Source organism: Beauveria bassiana, assembly GCF_000280675.1.
Source record: "Beauveria bassiana ARSEF 2860 unplaced genomic scaffold BBA_S00046, whole genome shotgun sequence".
In the NCBI taxonomy this organism is placed as follows: domain Eukaryota; kingdom Fungi; phylum Ascomycota; class Sordariomycetes; order Hypocreales; family Cordycipitaceae; genus Beauveria; species Beauveria bassiana.
In genome coordinates this window covers 88,850-104,961 of record NW_007930881.1, presented here as the reverse complement: position 1 = coordinate 104,961, position 16,112 = coordinate 88,850, and the positions used below count along the sequence as shown (strand labels likewise).

The following is a 16,112-nucleotide window of genomic DNA, read 5'->3' as shown; positions in this document are numbered from 1 at the left end:
CTGGGCGCTTGCCCACAGGAACAGTCATCGATTGTTCAAATCTTCTCGCCCTGCCCAGCAAGCGGATTTGACTAGCCGCAGGATTGCTGAAATGCAGACCCCTTTCAAAAATGACGGCCCATCATCGAAACTACCGCGCGCCAGTGTCACTGCTAGACGGCTTGGTCGACCGTTCCTCCCACATCTTCTAGTCTTCCTCGGCCTTGTTTGGACATTCGTCATGACCTTCCAGCTGTCGGATCGCCCTGCCAAACCAAGCAGAAGTCAGCCTGCGCTCATTAGCGTGCTACACCCGCACGGCGATGCGGGCGATGCAAGATTCGACCGCCAAGGATCGTTGCCGTCCATTGTAACTTTCCTCCCTTCAGGATCTTTCTTCTCCGATTTTGCTGAGCTGCTGAGTTTCCGTCTCTTCAAATTCCATCATCTAAACCTGCGCCGACGATCTTGAGTGGCTGGGTCCGCGCGTCTCTCCTGTCTGGCCTCTCCCTGGCGCATCGGGTCTGCTGCCCCCCCTTTCGTCATTTTTTTTGGTCATTAGTACTGTACCATGTTTTGCAATGAGCTCTGGTGTTTAATCTGGACGCAGTACCCCCTCCGCATCCAAGTTCCAGCAGGTCTAATCCCGACGACCCTCATTACCTTGGCCGATGGTGTCTCGGAACTCTCTCTAGATGATCTAGAAGATATAATACGTCGCTTTGAGGGGCACGATGATGTCTGGGATCGCCACTTCCTGGCCTGTGTAGTGGTTGTATATCATGGAGACAATGTCGCCAGTCATTCTCTAGCGCCTGAGCTTGCAAGTCGATTAAAATCGCTGGGTACCGAACGGGTTGCCCTGGCTCATGAATCTCTGCTCCCAGCTGATATTATTGCTGAGGGACCGTACTTTGCTACGCCCGACGGTCTGCTGCCAGTCAGGAAACTATTTCCTGATAATTACGCCGCCTTTGTCGCGTCTCTAGTGCAATCCCCTTCTCAGACGTATGTGATTCGAATGTCTCCATGTCTATCAACTTAACCCCTCCACTAAACCGTTATTTAGCATCAAGTACCTCGCAGCTACGACCGCGGATGGCAGCCCAAACAGAGCTGTTGCTGTACCGTCTCGTCTATATCATACTCCGACACCGGAAAAGCCATTGAATGGCCTCAGAGTCGCCATCAAGGATAACATAGATGTTGCCGGGGTAAAGACCTTTGCATCCTGCTTGTCGTATGGGCATTTCTATGGCGCTAAAGCCAAGAGCGCCCCTGCAGTCCAGAGATTACTCGATCTTGGCGCGATCGTTATCGGTAAAACGGGACTGAGCCAATTTGCGGATGCAGAAGATCCTACAGGCGACTTTGTTGACTTCCATGCTCCGTGGAATCCGCGCGGAGATGGTAATCGGTCGCCAGGCGGAAGCAGCTTTGGTTCGGGCGCTGCAGCGGGCGCTTATGATTGGATTGATTTTACCATTGGTACGGACTGTAAGTCTCAAGACCAATGATCTGACAAACCCTTCCCGGGGCGCAAGTTTCTAATACAATTGTAGCCGGAGGGAGTGTACGGCAGCCAGCGGCAAGTCAGTCTGTATTTGGACTGCGACCCTCTAGAGGTGTGCTAAGTGTTGATGGAACAGTCATCATTCACCGGTAAGGCTGAGAAAGCTGAAAGACACGACAGGCTTCGATGATATGAGTTTTGACTAACACTCTGCTCGCTCTAGCGACCTAGATGCGATAGGAATTCTTTCAAGGGACCTGGGAATCCTCGAAACCGTCTCCAGCCATCTCTACAATATCGAGACAGTATCAGGAGTCGCTGAGAAGGAGACATTTTCTGAAACCCCGATGATAATCTATCCAACGCATTTATTTCCCGTGGAGGACCCAGCTGCCCAAGCTCTGTATGACAAGGCGGTCACAGCGCTGGAAAAAGTTTTGGGCGTGAACAGGCGCCATGTCAACTTCCGCGAAGAATGGGAAAAGGTCCATCCCGGCTCAGACGAAGTCTACGAGGACTATTTTCAGGAGGTAGATGCATCAGTCCCAATATATCAACCCAAAGATTGGATAACTTACTCGGCGTAGGTATTTTATGATCATGTGGTCCGGGGGCAGTTTCACGAGAGAGCCTCGTTTCGAGACGAGTATAGAGCAAAGTTCGGTCGACCTCCGTACGTCAATCCACTGTCCAGATTCCGCTGGACAGTAGGCAGTAACATGACCGAAGAACACTTTTCCACCGTTCGATCAAAGCGCGAAGAGTTTCAGAGATTTATTGAAGCGATCTTTGGCAACAACGCTATCATGATCCCACCGTTTAAGTTTGGAGAGCCAGAAAGCCGAGACATGTACAGACCAGAGTAAGTTTACAGTACCATCTATTCCAAGCTTGGAGAAGTGGTCTGGGTGCTAAACTCTTTTCTCACTTTGAAATCTCAGTCCTGAATTAAGAGATAAGGCTGAGTTTGGATGGGGCCTCCGGGCAGCATTCCAATCCCCGATGGCAGGCCAGCCTGAGATCGTTGTTCCAGGTATACATCTTTATTTCCGGCAATCTTGAGCAGGTTATTAATCATTCGAATGTGACGTGTTAGTGGGCCAGCTTGCCGTATTCTCCTCCACGAGCCAGCGTGATGAAAGCTATGGCGTCATCGCTTCGCTCATCGGTTCGAAAGGTAGATACTTGCGCAATAACGCAAAACTATGACTGGCGACTAACAGATATCAGGGTTGGATTTGTCCACCCTAGCTATTGCAACTCAAATGCTGCAGGAATTGGGTGTTCCGAGGATAGTCTCTACAGGGCGCACGCCGTTCAATGCCGTATGAATGTTAAAAGGCGTCAAAATGGGTGCTGAGGGGCTGGGGTCGAGCTGTTGCTGAATCTAGCGCCACAATTGGGCTCATCCTTTTTCGGAGTAAAGCCAACCACTCGAGCAGATGAGCTACATTCCCTCTTGTGATCACCTTTGTGCACAGCTGAGCTCTGGTGACAACCATGCACCCTCAAAATAGACTTGAAGGTTTTAAACTTCGAACTTATCAAGCACAAACTATATCAACGCACTTCATCTCAGCGTATCCCAGAGAGTATAAGTCAAAAAGTAGAATTTAGAATTAATATATTTCTAAGAAGAATAAATTAAATTAAAAATATTATAAAGTAATTATTATAATAGCATTTTTTTTATTCATAATTAAGTAAGATTACTTTTAATATATATTATTTAAAAGTATTATTTTAGAATATTAAATATAGATTTTAAATTAATAATAATAATAAATATTAATATTTTAATAAATATTTTATAAAAAATATTAATTATTAAAAATCATTTTATAAATTCTATATTATAATAATTTATGTTTAAAACTAGAAAATAGCTTTATAAAAGTAGGTATTAATAATATATTATATAGTAGTATAATACTAGGTTTCGGTGAGCTTTACGGGGTTATCATGTGCTCCGCTATGAGCTACGACCGGGTTAACTCAAAATGTCAGCCACTGTTCTTCACACGCTAGTCAATCTCTCCAGCCTATCCCCTAATGTCGTGATAATGGCTCAGGCATATGATATTGACGACTCTATCAATTATTTTTTTGAGTCCAGCACATCTGTCAGCAGACAGCAATGTGATACTTTTGTCATGTCTCGATTCAAAACTCCGGCGCAGCCCGTTCAGGTACAGGGCGTCTGGAGTTATACGGTGACAGCTGGCGCAAACAATTCTAGAATCATACAATTCAGAGAAGAGCATTCATCTCTTGATCCATCCAAGATGGCCCTTGTAGAGCAAGCGGCTTCCGGTTTTGTGGCTGATATCTTGTATCTGGGGACTATCGGAGAACAGTGTCCGTTGCATATTTACGAGATGAACAAGCTTCCGGGTGAAGTCTACATCATAGCAGCGGACCATTCTATCCCACAGCCGGATGACGCCAAATCACGGCAAAGGAATACTATCAAAGATCTGGCTAGGTACAATAGAAATTCTTCAGTGCAACAATGTGAGGCTAACATTTGCCAGATTTTTTGCACAATCGTGGAATTGTAAACTACCACCGCCATCTGATCCCGTGACTTTAGTAGCTGAATACGGATTCAAGCTCGGTCGCTTAGCTGAGACTCTGCCAGCACGTTTTTCTCAAACATTGCTTTCGCTTGGGTCGCAACTCCCTCTGGTTTTCTCCAAGTTGCCGCATTCAGTTACGCACGGAGATTTGTGCGAGCTCAATATTCTCGTTGATCCCAGAACGGGACACATCACAGGCATTGTCGATTGGGCAGAAGTCAGAGTCCTTCCTTTTGGATTCGCACTATGGGCAGTGGAGAATATCCTGGGATTCATGAATGCTGAAGGGTGGCAATACTACGATAATCAGGATGAACTTCGAACATTATTTTGGGCCACGTTTTTGCAACAGGCCAAGGGCTGCACGGAGCAAGACATGGAATTAATCCATACAGCGCGGCTGATAGGATTGTTCTGTCGATACGGCTTCACAACGGAAGGTGAGAAGATTCTTGGTGTAGTTGGTGATGAGGCTATCAGCAATCTAGCGTACCTGGGTGCGTTTTGCCTACACCATACTACACTCTCCTAGGCAAGTAGCTTCATACGTGGATTCTTTGCCAAGAACTATTAGCTTCTTAGTACCGCTTCCTAATGGGAGTATCATCATGATTTTCAGGCATAGAATGCTCGCTCTCCTGCGTTTCGTGGCTCTCGCACATGATTATAGCTACAGCCTCGCCTCGCGCCTTGCGTCAGCCTTTCAATTATCCGCAGAGTTTATGTTACGCCAATTGGCCAATTGCCAACGGTAGACCCAGAGCCCTCGTTCAACGGTTCGGCTAGTCAAGTCGATGGAAAAATTGAGCAACAAAAGTCAATATCATGATGAAAAATGTGTTTCCGATGAATAAAACTGACCGAATAGAAATTGGGTCAAAATCCAATCAAGACTCATCCCACTTTCTGCGCTGTGCGATAGCTGACTAACGTGATCAAAGACGGTCGCCTGAAGGGTCTAATAAGGAAAGGGTCATTCAAAAGAGCAAAATCATAAGTACTGATCAAATTTCAATGAAACAGTAACAAGTCAATATTTTTCCCGTGCAAAATTTCATCGTGTGCTACAAAATTGTTTGCATCGTCACCGTCCTCGACTGTTCCTCAACATGTTTGCGCCCCCTCTTGCACACCATGACAGCTCACCTCGCGCAAACACCAACACACACAACGCATCATCCACCATGCATCATCCATTATCCATCCCACGACGCACACACCATCTATTCCATCGCCGACAGCCGCGCTTTCAATGCACGACACATATATTTCGATACACCCTGCAGCCTGCCGCCGTCGGCTCCGAATTCCCTCTTCCTCTCCGCCGCGCTCGCACGCACGCACGCACGCAGTCACAGTCACAAACAAACTTCCCCGAGACAGCAGCCCTACCCGCCAGCGTATGCTCGCGCCGCGATCACTAATCCAACCGATGCGGCATCAAAGGGAATAAAATAAATATAGAACAAAAAAAAATCTTCTGCAATCACCGGCCGAGAAACGCACGCGCCCGCCAAGATTTGGGCCCTCGCATCCGCGACCGTGACCGCCATGATGCCGAGATGGCTTTGGTGCCAACTATCCGTCCACCCGTCCGTCCGTCAACCGGTCCGCTGGCCGCCGCGCCTCTTTTTCATGCCCTGCGTTGCAAGCCCACAAGAGCACCCAAGCAAAAGTTTACGTACCAGTAGACGTGGCCTACGCACGCAAAGAAACGCAAGGGAAGGCGGGGAGATCAAGGGAAGCTGAAAATGTTTCTCAACTCGTCCACTCGTTTTCTCGGATCGACCATCAGGCTTGGCGTGGCCTGAAAACAAGGGACAGTCAACAGTGTCTGGCCCTGTCATGCTGCCCTTTTTTTCTCACTCAAATCCGCCGCCACCAAAAAGTCGCTCCGATGTCGTCATCTTCACGGTCCATTCATCTCATTCGCAGATTTTATTCTTTCGAGAATGCACCCTCAAGACATGGTGGACTCTCCTCCACTCACACTGCCACACCCTGGCAAACTTTCTCGTCTCCCCCGATGTCGAAATTCAGACGAGCCCGACAACCGACAAGTCAATACCCGATCCTGGTTATCTCTCAGCCTGGTCGTTTACTTGTCAGCGGCTTGTTTTTTTTTTACTGGTCCTGATTATTTTAGAACAACCCCTGGCCGCCTGTAAGCCCCATCCGCTCATCATATGGCAACGACTTGGACCGTCATGTCAACTCTAATTCAGCAGACGACATCAGCGACGCATTAACAGCGCACCGCCAGCGTACCACCAGCGCACAGTCTTTTCTCTTCCCTCAGCCCGTCGAGGAATACCCTGCAGTGCTACTGGCGCCATTGGCCACCGACCATTGTCGGCTGCGTAGCCCTGGCCTAAGACAATTGCTGCGAACCAGCCTCGATGCACGCGCGATGCATTCGCCAGGCCCCCGTTGACTCCATCTGCCTGCCGCTCCTCATGCTGCTTGCTTACCATGTCCCCGGGTCGTTTTTCCCTGCCTGTTTCCCCCTTTTTTCTATTCTTTTTTTCTTTTTCCTCCTTTTTTTAGCTTTTCTTTGGCTTTCTTTTCCTCATTTTATCCTGTTCTTGACCCTGTTCCTCTTTCGACAAAGTATACACACTACCCACATCGGCCCGCCTGCGCGGCTGAATCGCCATCGTATCTATCAAACCCTCATGAGCCAATCCAGCCTCGCATTCCCCATTGTCCTCTCAGACAGCCCATTCGACCAACCCTCTCTACGCTTGCTTCACCGTTATCCTCGCCTCGCTTCTCTCGTATAGTTTTGTTTTGTTTTTCCCGGCTGGCCGACCGTAAATGCCAGTCTTGGTTAGCCGCCAAGTCGCTCCGCATCATCAGCTACCACCCCTGTACTCCGTAGCAACGACATGTCTCTCACATCACCATATATCAACCCCCCGACCAGCTCTCGGCACTTGTGTTTCCCCAAGCCTTTTTTTTTGCGAGACCGGGTCCCTACATAAAACCAGACGTCTGTACCCGATCAAACTGCAGGCTCAAGTCTGTTCGCATCGTACACTGTATTACGCCAATACGAGCGTCGAACCTCGACGACCCGACACCTGTTAGTGAAGGCCGAACCGAAAAGTGACACGGACAACGGCGCAGACATTTGTCACAACATCCGCCTGAAATCCCGTTGTTGAAGTCTTTCAATTTTTAATTTATTGCTTGGCATCTTTTCATTCTCCTTCTACATAAGATCCATAAGATCCCCAACATCCTAGCATGTTTACAAGGGTTGCCTACTTGCAGCACAACGACTCCTCTTTTTATCACCACCACCACCACCACCACTTACACCAAAATACTACAGATTTTTCCTCCAATATGTCCCGCGTCGTCATTGCCGTGCGTCCGCCCTGTCGCGCCCAGACTCGGACGCTCCTCGCGCCGCCTGTCGTCGTCCAGATGAGCAGCGATCAGGAAACCAGCAGTCCCGGCATCCACTTTTTCACCACGGCCGTGCTGCTAGACCCGTCGTCCGGCGCCGTCGCCGAGGGCCTGCTCGAGGGCACCACGGCCACCACCGGCGTCGTCCTCGACGCCACCACCATCATCTTTGCCTTTCCCGACCTGTCGATTGCCGCACCTGGCTCCTACACCATGCGCCTTGACGTCTACGGCATGTATCCCAACAGCACCGATGGCGCCACTCTGATTGCCCAGCTCGAGACGGACACCATCTCCGTCGGCGACGGCCCGGTAGCCAGTCAACAACCATGTAAGTCCTGTCCAGTTCAAAGTGGCAAAGATTGACGTTGACGCTGACAATACGACGCTGAACCAGCATCATCAGAAGCGGCCATCATAGAGCTGGCCAGAAACGCCGGGGTTCCACTATCGCCACCAGAGTGAAGCTGAAAAAAATTGGCAGAGCGAAAAGGCATGACACTCGAGATGACACGTGAATTCGAAGTCCTGCCTGCTGTGTGCGTGTATGCACCGGAAGAGTGGTGAACCATAGCTGACCAGGGGTTAGGATCATCCGTTGTTCATCGGATCGGATTTTTAGTCTCAGTTGAGCTATGGGACCTCGGACAAGGCCGATGAAGAAGGTCCAGCCAGTCATGTCTCGCGGGCCTGGTGGCACAATTAATCATGGTTGCAGCGAAAATGGGGATGCAGTTTGTTGGGTTTCTGAGCATGGATGCGGGCGCAATATGGGCAATGCAATCGACACAATTAATTCAAATATCAAAAAGCGCATTCAAAACAGCCACGAAATTGACAGTGACAGAGAAAGAGTCGATCTCGACTCTTGTAGTGCAACCACGTTCAGGGTTATACACATCAGCGTAATTACCAGCCAACCAGCGTCCCGCGCATCTCCGAGGAGTGTCGGGGAGGGGAAGCCAAAACATTTCTCTTTAAACTGTTTCAAAACATGGTTCTTCTTGTCTATAAAGAAGCGACGACCAACCCAATGGTTGCACTGGGGTTCAGCTTGACCTTGCGAGTTGCGAGGAACAAACTTGCGAGTTGATCTGAGACGAAAGAGGAAAGAAAAAAAAAATCATGAAAAAAAAAAAAAAAAGATTGAAAAAATCAGCCCACTCTCAGCTTCGTTTTTTAGTGTGCCCACACCCTGTCTTGCTGAGCTGGAATCCTAGGCGCCCGGCTCCCTCCCTTCTGTCTCAATCTCCGGGACAATCCATCAGAAGTCGAGAAATGGTTCTGTTTGGCTCCGAACCAATCAGAATACTACTCGCAAGGTTTATAACATTTTAAATTTTTTACCCTATAGAAACAATCAAAGTCGCAAAAATTGATAAAAGAGAAGAAACAGGAACAAGAAAAAGCATCACGGTCACGTGCAAAAACTCACTGCGTAAGGTCAGGCTTCTCCACACAGTGGGCGGCACAAAAGAAACGTTTTGCGAGCCAATCGATTCTACGATTTGAACAGGCCAGTGCGGAAGCCCAGAACACGTAAATCGCTTGCGGTCGCTATAAAGTTTGGGAGATATACCTTGGCTCACCAAAGCGTCGCCATGGTGTACTATTACACGTCCGCCGTGGTCGACCCGCCGGGCTTCATCTATGTCGGCAAGGACAAGTTTGAGAGTACGGATCCGTGAAACCGCGTGTAAGGACTAAATGTAACAAACTGACACCCCCGGACAAAAGACGAGGACCTCATCAAATTCGGCTGGGACGAAGACGTCTGGTACGCATATAATCCCTCGCCAAAACTGCCCCAAGACGTGCCTGCGAATACTTGCTGGCTAACGCTACCTCCAGGGTACGATGGCAACACAACAGCCCTTTTGTTTTGATCACTGGCAGCTGACCTTTTTGCAGTTTCACGTAGACAAGCTCTCCAGCGCACACATTTACCTCCGGATGAACGAGGGCCAGCAATGGGACTCACTCCCTGAGAACCTCGTCATGGATCTTGCCCAGCTCACAAAAGCCAATTCCATCGAGGGTTCGTCTTCCCTCTCACTCTCCGCCCAAGCCTCCCCCCAAATCCCATCACAACTAACATCAAATTCCTCCCCTCAAGGTAACAAAAAAGACAACATCACCGTCATATACACGCCCTGGTCCAACCTTAAAAAGGACGGCTCCATGGACATTGGCCAAGTTTCGTTTAAAAACCCACGTCTCGTGAAACGCGTCCTCGTGTCAGAGCGCGAAAACGCAATCGTCAACCGGCTGAACAAGACCAAAACCGAGGTCAAGCAGCCCGATTTCAAGCAGCAAAAAGACGACCACGATAAAGAAATTCGTCGCAAAGCCAACGCCGCTCTGCAAGTCAAGGTGAGCTCTTTTTTTTTTTTTTTTTTAGGCCTCGCTTCGCTTGAATCGTGGGAGCTTGAGAAAAGGAAAAAGGAAAGGGAAAGGAAATAGGACTGTGCTAATCTATACGGACGTAGAAAAAGGAAGAGGCGCGACAGGCGCAGGAGTGGAAGGAGAAGAAATGGCAAAAGGAGCATGCGTATGATGATTTGTTTACAGAGGAGAATATGGATATGCAAAGTAACCAGAACCGCAGCGAGGATTGGGAGGATGATTTCATGTAGACTCTACAAGCATCAAAGCATCATTTTTTTCAACTGCCATTGCTAGGCAAAGGGGTAAGAAGGAAGATGAGCATCATATAAAGCATGAAATATAAGAAGAAGAAGAAGTTAAAAAGAGAAGAAGAAAAAACGTAAAGTTGCTACCTACCTCGCAGGTAGAAAAAGGTAAAAAAAATATCCGGGACCAAGTCCTGGTTCAATCGCGTACTTATAGGAAAAGCCCGATGCGGGGGTCGAACCCGCAGCCTTGAGATTGTGGATTCTCAGTTAAGAGTCTCACGCTCTACCGATTGAGCTAACCAGGCAAATTCTGTAGTTGAATTCCCGGATGCTGGTTGACAACGGAGACGCTTATTAGTCATTATAAGGGCTACTAAACAAGCACACTTGAATTAGAATGGAGCGGAGTGCTGTAGTTGCATCCTGCAGGCGTCAAAACCACCAGCTAGGGGGAAATGCGCTAATGTCGGCAACCATTGTCGGCGCTGCGCGTCACTTTTGTCTGTCCCGACGAGCCAAGGGACGTCTGACGAATATGTTCATTTAGCTTTCTTTGGACCCCTCTTTGACAATGACCACCGTTTTTGATAAATTGGGAGCCAAAGATGGCGAGAGAGCCGTATGAGCCCGCACGAGCCGCTGAATATCCTCATTTGTAAAGGACCACGCCGTCCATGGACTTGCAAAGTTGCGACTAAACATTTGTGGGTAGCTTGATTATCGCGACCCAATATGATCAAAGGCTATGGAATAATTGGTAACCCCAGCTTTCGGCGTGGAGGAAGGACTAGGCTTTCTTTTCAATCTGTACCAGAAACTACTACTCGGTGAGAAAATCTGCTCAGTGGTAATTCTGCAGAGGGACTGATGCTCTGCGCATTCTTCCTCATTCGACCTTTGTGTGTACTGGGCTGTGGAGGCCTTTGTCTTTTATGAAGCCCTGGAAGTAGTGTGAGTATATATTGCAAAGGCAACCACCAGCAAAATGATGGGCCATCCATGTAGACAGTCGTTCACTCACCTCATCAGTCTTATACTCGCGCATGACCGGCTCGCTCGGATCTTGAGTAGTCCACTTAAATAGTGAATGTATCTCCGCTTCGCCGACACGACGCCTGACGAAGTAACTATTTATACAGTCTATACCTATATGCCCATCGGCTAACGTGACCCGCCACAAGCGCTTACTAAATCCAACCCCCAGTAGCTCAATCAAGGTTCAAATATGCATCAATACTAAGTGGAAAATAGCGTGACAGTTGTTGCTGGCTAGCGCTAACACAGGACGCTTAATAAGTGACGTTATACGGACAGCCCATGGCCACCATTAGGTAAAAGTAGCGCGAGAATGCTCCGAGACAACACCGGGGTACACTTCGGCATTCTTGTAGACGCCGGTCCGAGATTTATAGCAGAGAAACGGTTCTGGACAGCTTGTATATGGTGAGCGTATCAGGTGCTAATCATGAGAGTTGGTCTGCGACTCTGACTCGGCCCAGCCTAGTCTCTTGCAAGACTTCTGTTCAACGAGATGGTTATGAAAAATCAAAGGCCCATTAATGCATTGAAGGTACTTTTATTATTACTACGATAGCAGCGAAAGCGCTCTGAATGTGTGCCTCAAACACCGCGGCCTTAAACTGTTCACTTCACCACATTCTCTCGTCGTCAAAATGCCTTCATTATCTGTCAATTGATAATACCTTTGTAAGGCCAACGGACAGCCCGGTAACCCCTTGAAACGAACAATTCGTATACAATTTGTACAGCTACTCAGGAACCCCATATAACCCCTTGTAACTCCATGTAAAACTAGCACGCTAGCAAGGGTCCCAGATGCCAGTCACTAGAAGAGAGTTTTAATTTTCTACTTTTCATATGAGACGGAGCTTTGCTTGGATGGGACGCTCAGACAGTTGCCAACTATAACCACCTATACTGCTTCCCACGTAGACATTATACTCGGATGAGACGGTGAGAGGTAGGCTCAATCTAATAACTCGGCTCAATGATCCGCCGAGGAGCGGGTGAACCGTTGCCGATACTTGTCACGGTTGCCGACGAACCAGAAACCGCTTACAAAGAGCCAACCCGACACCTTTTAGTACATGATCCGACGGGCTCATCCGCATCGACACTCTGGTGTCTGCAGTACCTGCATGAACATTGTTCGTTAGTGCCGGGAGTTATATCTAGCCCTGCAGCAGAACGTCTACCTAGACATTTCCGATGCCGGGATGACTGCGCGGCGCGAGCCATGACTCTTATTACACGCCGGGATAACTTACCTTTTGACGAATGGTTTCTTGACTACGGAGTGTCGGGCCGACAATTTTGCATCTCTGCACGAAAAAAAATCATTACCTAATGCATAAACTGACCGCTGTTCAACGGCAGGGTTCTAATCTGGGCGGACATATGATTAATTGCAAACTTTATATGTAAATTCGTTCGTTGTAAATTCGCTGCCCTTATCCACCGCGTCGACTGGTTCCAGGCCATCACGTGGCCAACATTGTAGTAAGTAGGCCATGACATCAAGCTGCGTGTTCTCAACTTCCAGAGTATCTGTCAACTTTCAAACGGTGTCCGGGCCGAATTCAGAGTTCGCCGACGAGCCGCACATTCTAGTCTTTAGAGGAAAAAATGGCGTTGTCATCGCGAGCACCGCTCAGGGGAAGGGGCCGCGGCGCATTCTCGTTCAATGGGGGAGGCTGGATGAATCCCGTGTTGATGTTGGGAAAGTCATCATCATCATTTGAGGGTTGGATGAATCCCGTGTTGATGTTGGGAAGGTCACCATCATCATTTGGAGGCTGGATGAATCCGGAGTTGATATCGGGCACGTCATTGCCGCCGCCACGGGCTCTTCTCGCCACAGGACCAGCCGTGACGAGGTCAACAAAAAGGATAGCAACAATGGCCGAGAACTTCATTTTTGAGTAATACGTTGGTAGTGATATATGGGAAATAAGAGGTTGATGATTGTAACTAACTAGGACTGTTGGCGACGGCTGCTATATATACTCCACGACGACTAAAGTTGGGGACGACCAAACATCATAAACTATCAGCCGCTAACTTTGGTAGCTAGCAGTGCCATCAGTCTCAAAGTTTTTGTCTCATGTCGACGGGGGTTTATTATGCCGCCGATAGCTACTGACACTCTGTCGCCCATGGGCATTATCATCTCGAGTCATTGAGCTTACCTCGGGAAAGTGTGGCAGCGATTAGCTTTTGGCAGTCGCCACTTGACGTGCAGGAATATTGGCCGCGCGCGCTGCTCGTAAGACAAACACCATTGTTTTATGCATTTGGCCTTTCTCATGGTTTATGCTTATATTAAGTTGACTCGCTGGCGCGCCTGACCTACCTACCCCTGGCGCTTTGCTGCGAAGACCACCTATCCTAGTCTTGTCGCTCTGCTGGCTGTTCACTGACTCAGAGCTAGGTAATTTGTCACTAAGAGAGGTAGGGTATTTCTATTAACATAAGGAGAATATGAGGGATAATAATGTAAGGCCTTGTGTACGCGTCTACTTTATACCGTAATATCGAAGCCTGCGTCGTAGCAGGCTCCTCTGGCTGATAACTCGGTCTTTTTCGTAGACGACTTGATCGCCAGAGTGGCCCACTGACATAAGTCAACGACCCTGATAAAACTTGACTAAATTACCAGTGGAGTTGCAGCCTCGGAAGGCCCGGAAGCAAGTTTAGGTGTCCTTCGGTCGCCACAGCACGCAATTTATGCTACCGAATCTTGTTGTGATATAAGGGGGTATAGGCGCTATAAAGTTATAGCGCGGCTATTTTTTAAGTATATAGCTTAATAGTTACAAGCCTAGGAGCCTTCTTAAGGAAGGCTATAACTTCTACTAAAAATTACTATCAAGTCCTATACCTCTAAGTTTAAATCTTACTAAAATAGGCTATTTTAGTAGCTATAGACTACTAGAAAGCTACCTAGAGCCTAAGAATAAGGCTATAAAGGAGCTAAATAATGGGTAAAAGGTGCTAAAAATAATTCCTCTCTTCCAGGGCAGAAGACCTTAAAAGAGATGGGGGGTGTGTTATGATATAAGGGGTTGTGGCGCGTCCATTTTTTAAGCGTATAGCTCAACAAATCTAGCGATAGATGTCGCTGCCCTCAGTAGGAAAACTAGTAGGGTAACCATTTTAATTCCGCGCCGTTATCACTACTCCGAGCAACTTTGCTTTCTCTTGTGTATTTGCTGAATTGCGTGTGTTCTCTGTAACGTCACACATGTCTCCTGCAACACGAGGGGGCTGGCTGCTGAAACATGGCCAAGCCGGTCATCACCGGCTGGCGACAAGTCTACGCACGATGGTACACCCCTCCCGAGGCTTGCCCGTCTAGACGCGGCCAAAATTCTCTTGACATCTTGGACGCCATCCTTGGAGGAGGAGCGGTGCATACTCCGCGTCTGGAAGGGGTTCACCCTGGCCGAACCTACCAAGGATACAGTGTCGCGAAAACGGGACTACGGCGTTGAGATTCAATCAGAAGCATCCAGGTGATGGATCTGCATGCCGTGCGTGCGCAAAAAAACACCATCACCATAGTCATACGAATCGAAAGGCACACAGAATGCCGAGCACCACCTTTTGGAAGTCTCACGGCTACAGAGATCTTTCAGGACGACGACGACGAACGCCACTGCAGACGAAGGAGGGAAGGAAAGCCTTCGCATCTATCACAGACCACATGGGCCTCAAACGCTCGGAGCCTAACGATCAAGCCCTGGCGAACAACCTAACCCGACGATTCAACCAAGCCGAGGCAGGTTGAGCACCCACGCTTGCGAGAAATATTCGAATATTTGAACCCCGCGGTGCATATCAAGGACGCGCATGTTACTGCCAAGACTATCCAGAGCTTGGCTATCCCGCAGTTCGAGCGCCATCGCGATGCCTTTCAACATGCATTGAGGAGGACTCCCGGCCAGACACATATCGCTCTCGACGGTGCGAGGGCCAGAAACCGTCACGCATTACACGGTGTGACGGCTTTCTTCAGAGATGAGGACAACCAACTCCGAAAGCTTGTCCTGGGCATTCCGGAATTGGTGGACCGATCGCACGTGTCGCACTCAAAATCTGGAGACGGAATCCGAGTAGCCACTGGGAGCCCGAGATAGGCTGCCGACGCTAGTGCGACCAGACCTCCAATAACTTTTCAAGTTTAAGCGCCAGTAGGTGATAGTTGTTTTATCACTAACAGAAGATAACGCTTATTTTAACAAAATGTTTATTCTAACACTGCATTAACTTCGGCTCTAAGGCCCTAACTTTGTACATGCCCCACGACGCTGCTACCATGCGACCCCCGTTTTGGTCGGCAAGCAAATGCTATAAAATTGGTTGCCTTTATTGGCTACCTTTACGTACTTCTTTGGTTTTCAATCACTTTTTTTCTTGTTCTGTAGAAAGAAGAAGATTTTGATCGCTTAAACAACCTACATAATCCCTTAACCCTTATATCTTTTAAAGATATTATAGTTATAATACTTAGCTAAATAATATTGAAAAGATAATAGTATATAAAATATAGCTTTATTTTTTTTATATTATAAAGCTAGATATTATATAAAATATTACCTAATATTCTTTAAGTACTATAAAAGAAGATAATCTCTTAAATCATAATAAAAGTAAATTTATAAAATCTTTAATTTAATATAATACCTTTATCTTAAAAATATATAAAATATTAGTCATTTTTATATTTCCATAGTCTATATAAAATACTAAGTTTTAATACTAACTTAATAAGTACTTATATTTCCTTTTATATATTAAGTAATAATATAATATAAATAGTTTATAGTTTATATTATAACTATATAAAACTATTTAATATATTTATATTAATGATGATTAACTTTATAAGTATTTAATATTTAAATAACTTATCATTAGTTTATAGTTATTAGTTCTTAGTACTAAAGTTAATATTATTATATAGTTATA

At 47.3% G+C, this 16,112-nt stretch overlaps 5 protein-coding genes across 5 annotated transcripts; 4 read left to right on the top strand and 1 right to left on the bottom strand.

Annotated features, from left to right (window-relative positions):
• Positions 1-91: 91 nt before the first annotated feature.
• Positions 92-2,823, top strand: BBA_09159 (amidase-like protein; the record flags this gene model as incomplete). Its single annotated transcript, XM_008604256.1, has 9 exons — positions 92-349; positions 590-987; positions 1,049-1,476; positions 1,542-1,641; positions 1,716-2,022; positions 2,080-2,354; positions 2,434-2,525; positions 2,589-2,669; positions 2,723-2,823. 9 exons carry the CDS (start codon positions 92-94, stop codon positions 2,821-2,823), a joined length of 2,040 nt encoding a protein of 679 aa, XP_008602478.1.
• Positions 2,824-3,492: 669 nt separating this feature from the next.
• On the top strand, positions 3,493-4,857 carry BBA_09158 (uncharacterized protein; the record flags this gene model as incomplete). Its single annotated transcript, XM_008604255.1, has 3 exons — positions 3,493-3,977; positions 4,027-4,568; positions 4,742-4,857. 3 exons carry the CDS (start codon positions 3,493-3,495, stop codon positions 4,855-4,857), a joined length of 1,143 nt encoding a protein of 380 aa, XP_008602477.1.
• A 2,565-nt stretch (positions 4,858-7,422) lies between these two features.
• On the top strand, positions 7,423-7,950 carry BBA_09157 (uncharacterized protein; the record flags this gene model as incomplete). The annotated part of the gene is made up of 2 exons (XM_008604254.1): positions 7,423-7,816; positions 7,883-7,950. The coding sequence occupies 2 exons, from the start codon at positions 7,423-7,425 to the stop codon at positions 7,948-7,950; spliced, it is 462 nt and encodes a 153-aa protein (XP_008602476.1).
• Positions 7,951-9,086: 1,136 nt separating this feature from the next.
• BBA_09156 (coiled-coil domain-containing protein) lies at positions 9,087-10,121 on the top strand (the record flags this gene model as incomplete). Its single annotated transcript, XM_008604253.1, has 5 exons — positions 9,087-9,159; positions 9,223-9,262; position 9,337; positions 9,397-9,858; positions 9,975-10,121. The coding sequence occupies 5 exons, from the start codon at positions 9,087-9,089 to the stop codon at positions 10,119-10,121; spliced, it is 723 nt and encodes a 240-aa protein (XP_008602475.1).
• Positions 10,122-12,748: 2,627 nt separating this feature from the next.
• Positions 12,749-13,057, bottom strand: BBA_09155 (uncharacterized protein; the record flags this gene model as incomplete). The annotated part of the gene is made up of 1 exon (XM_008604252.1): positions 12,749-13,057. One exon carries the CDS (start codon positions 13,055-13,057, stop codon positions 12,749-12,751), a length of 309 nt encoding a protein of 102 aa, XP_008602474.1.
• Positions 13,058-16,112: the final 3,055 nt, after the last annotated feature.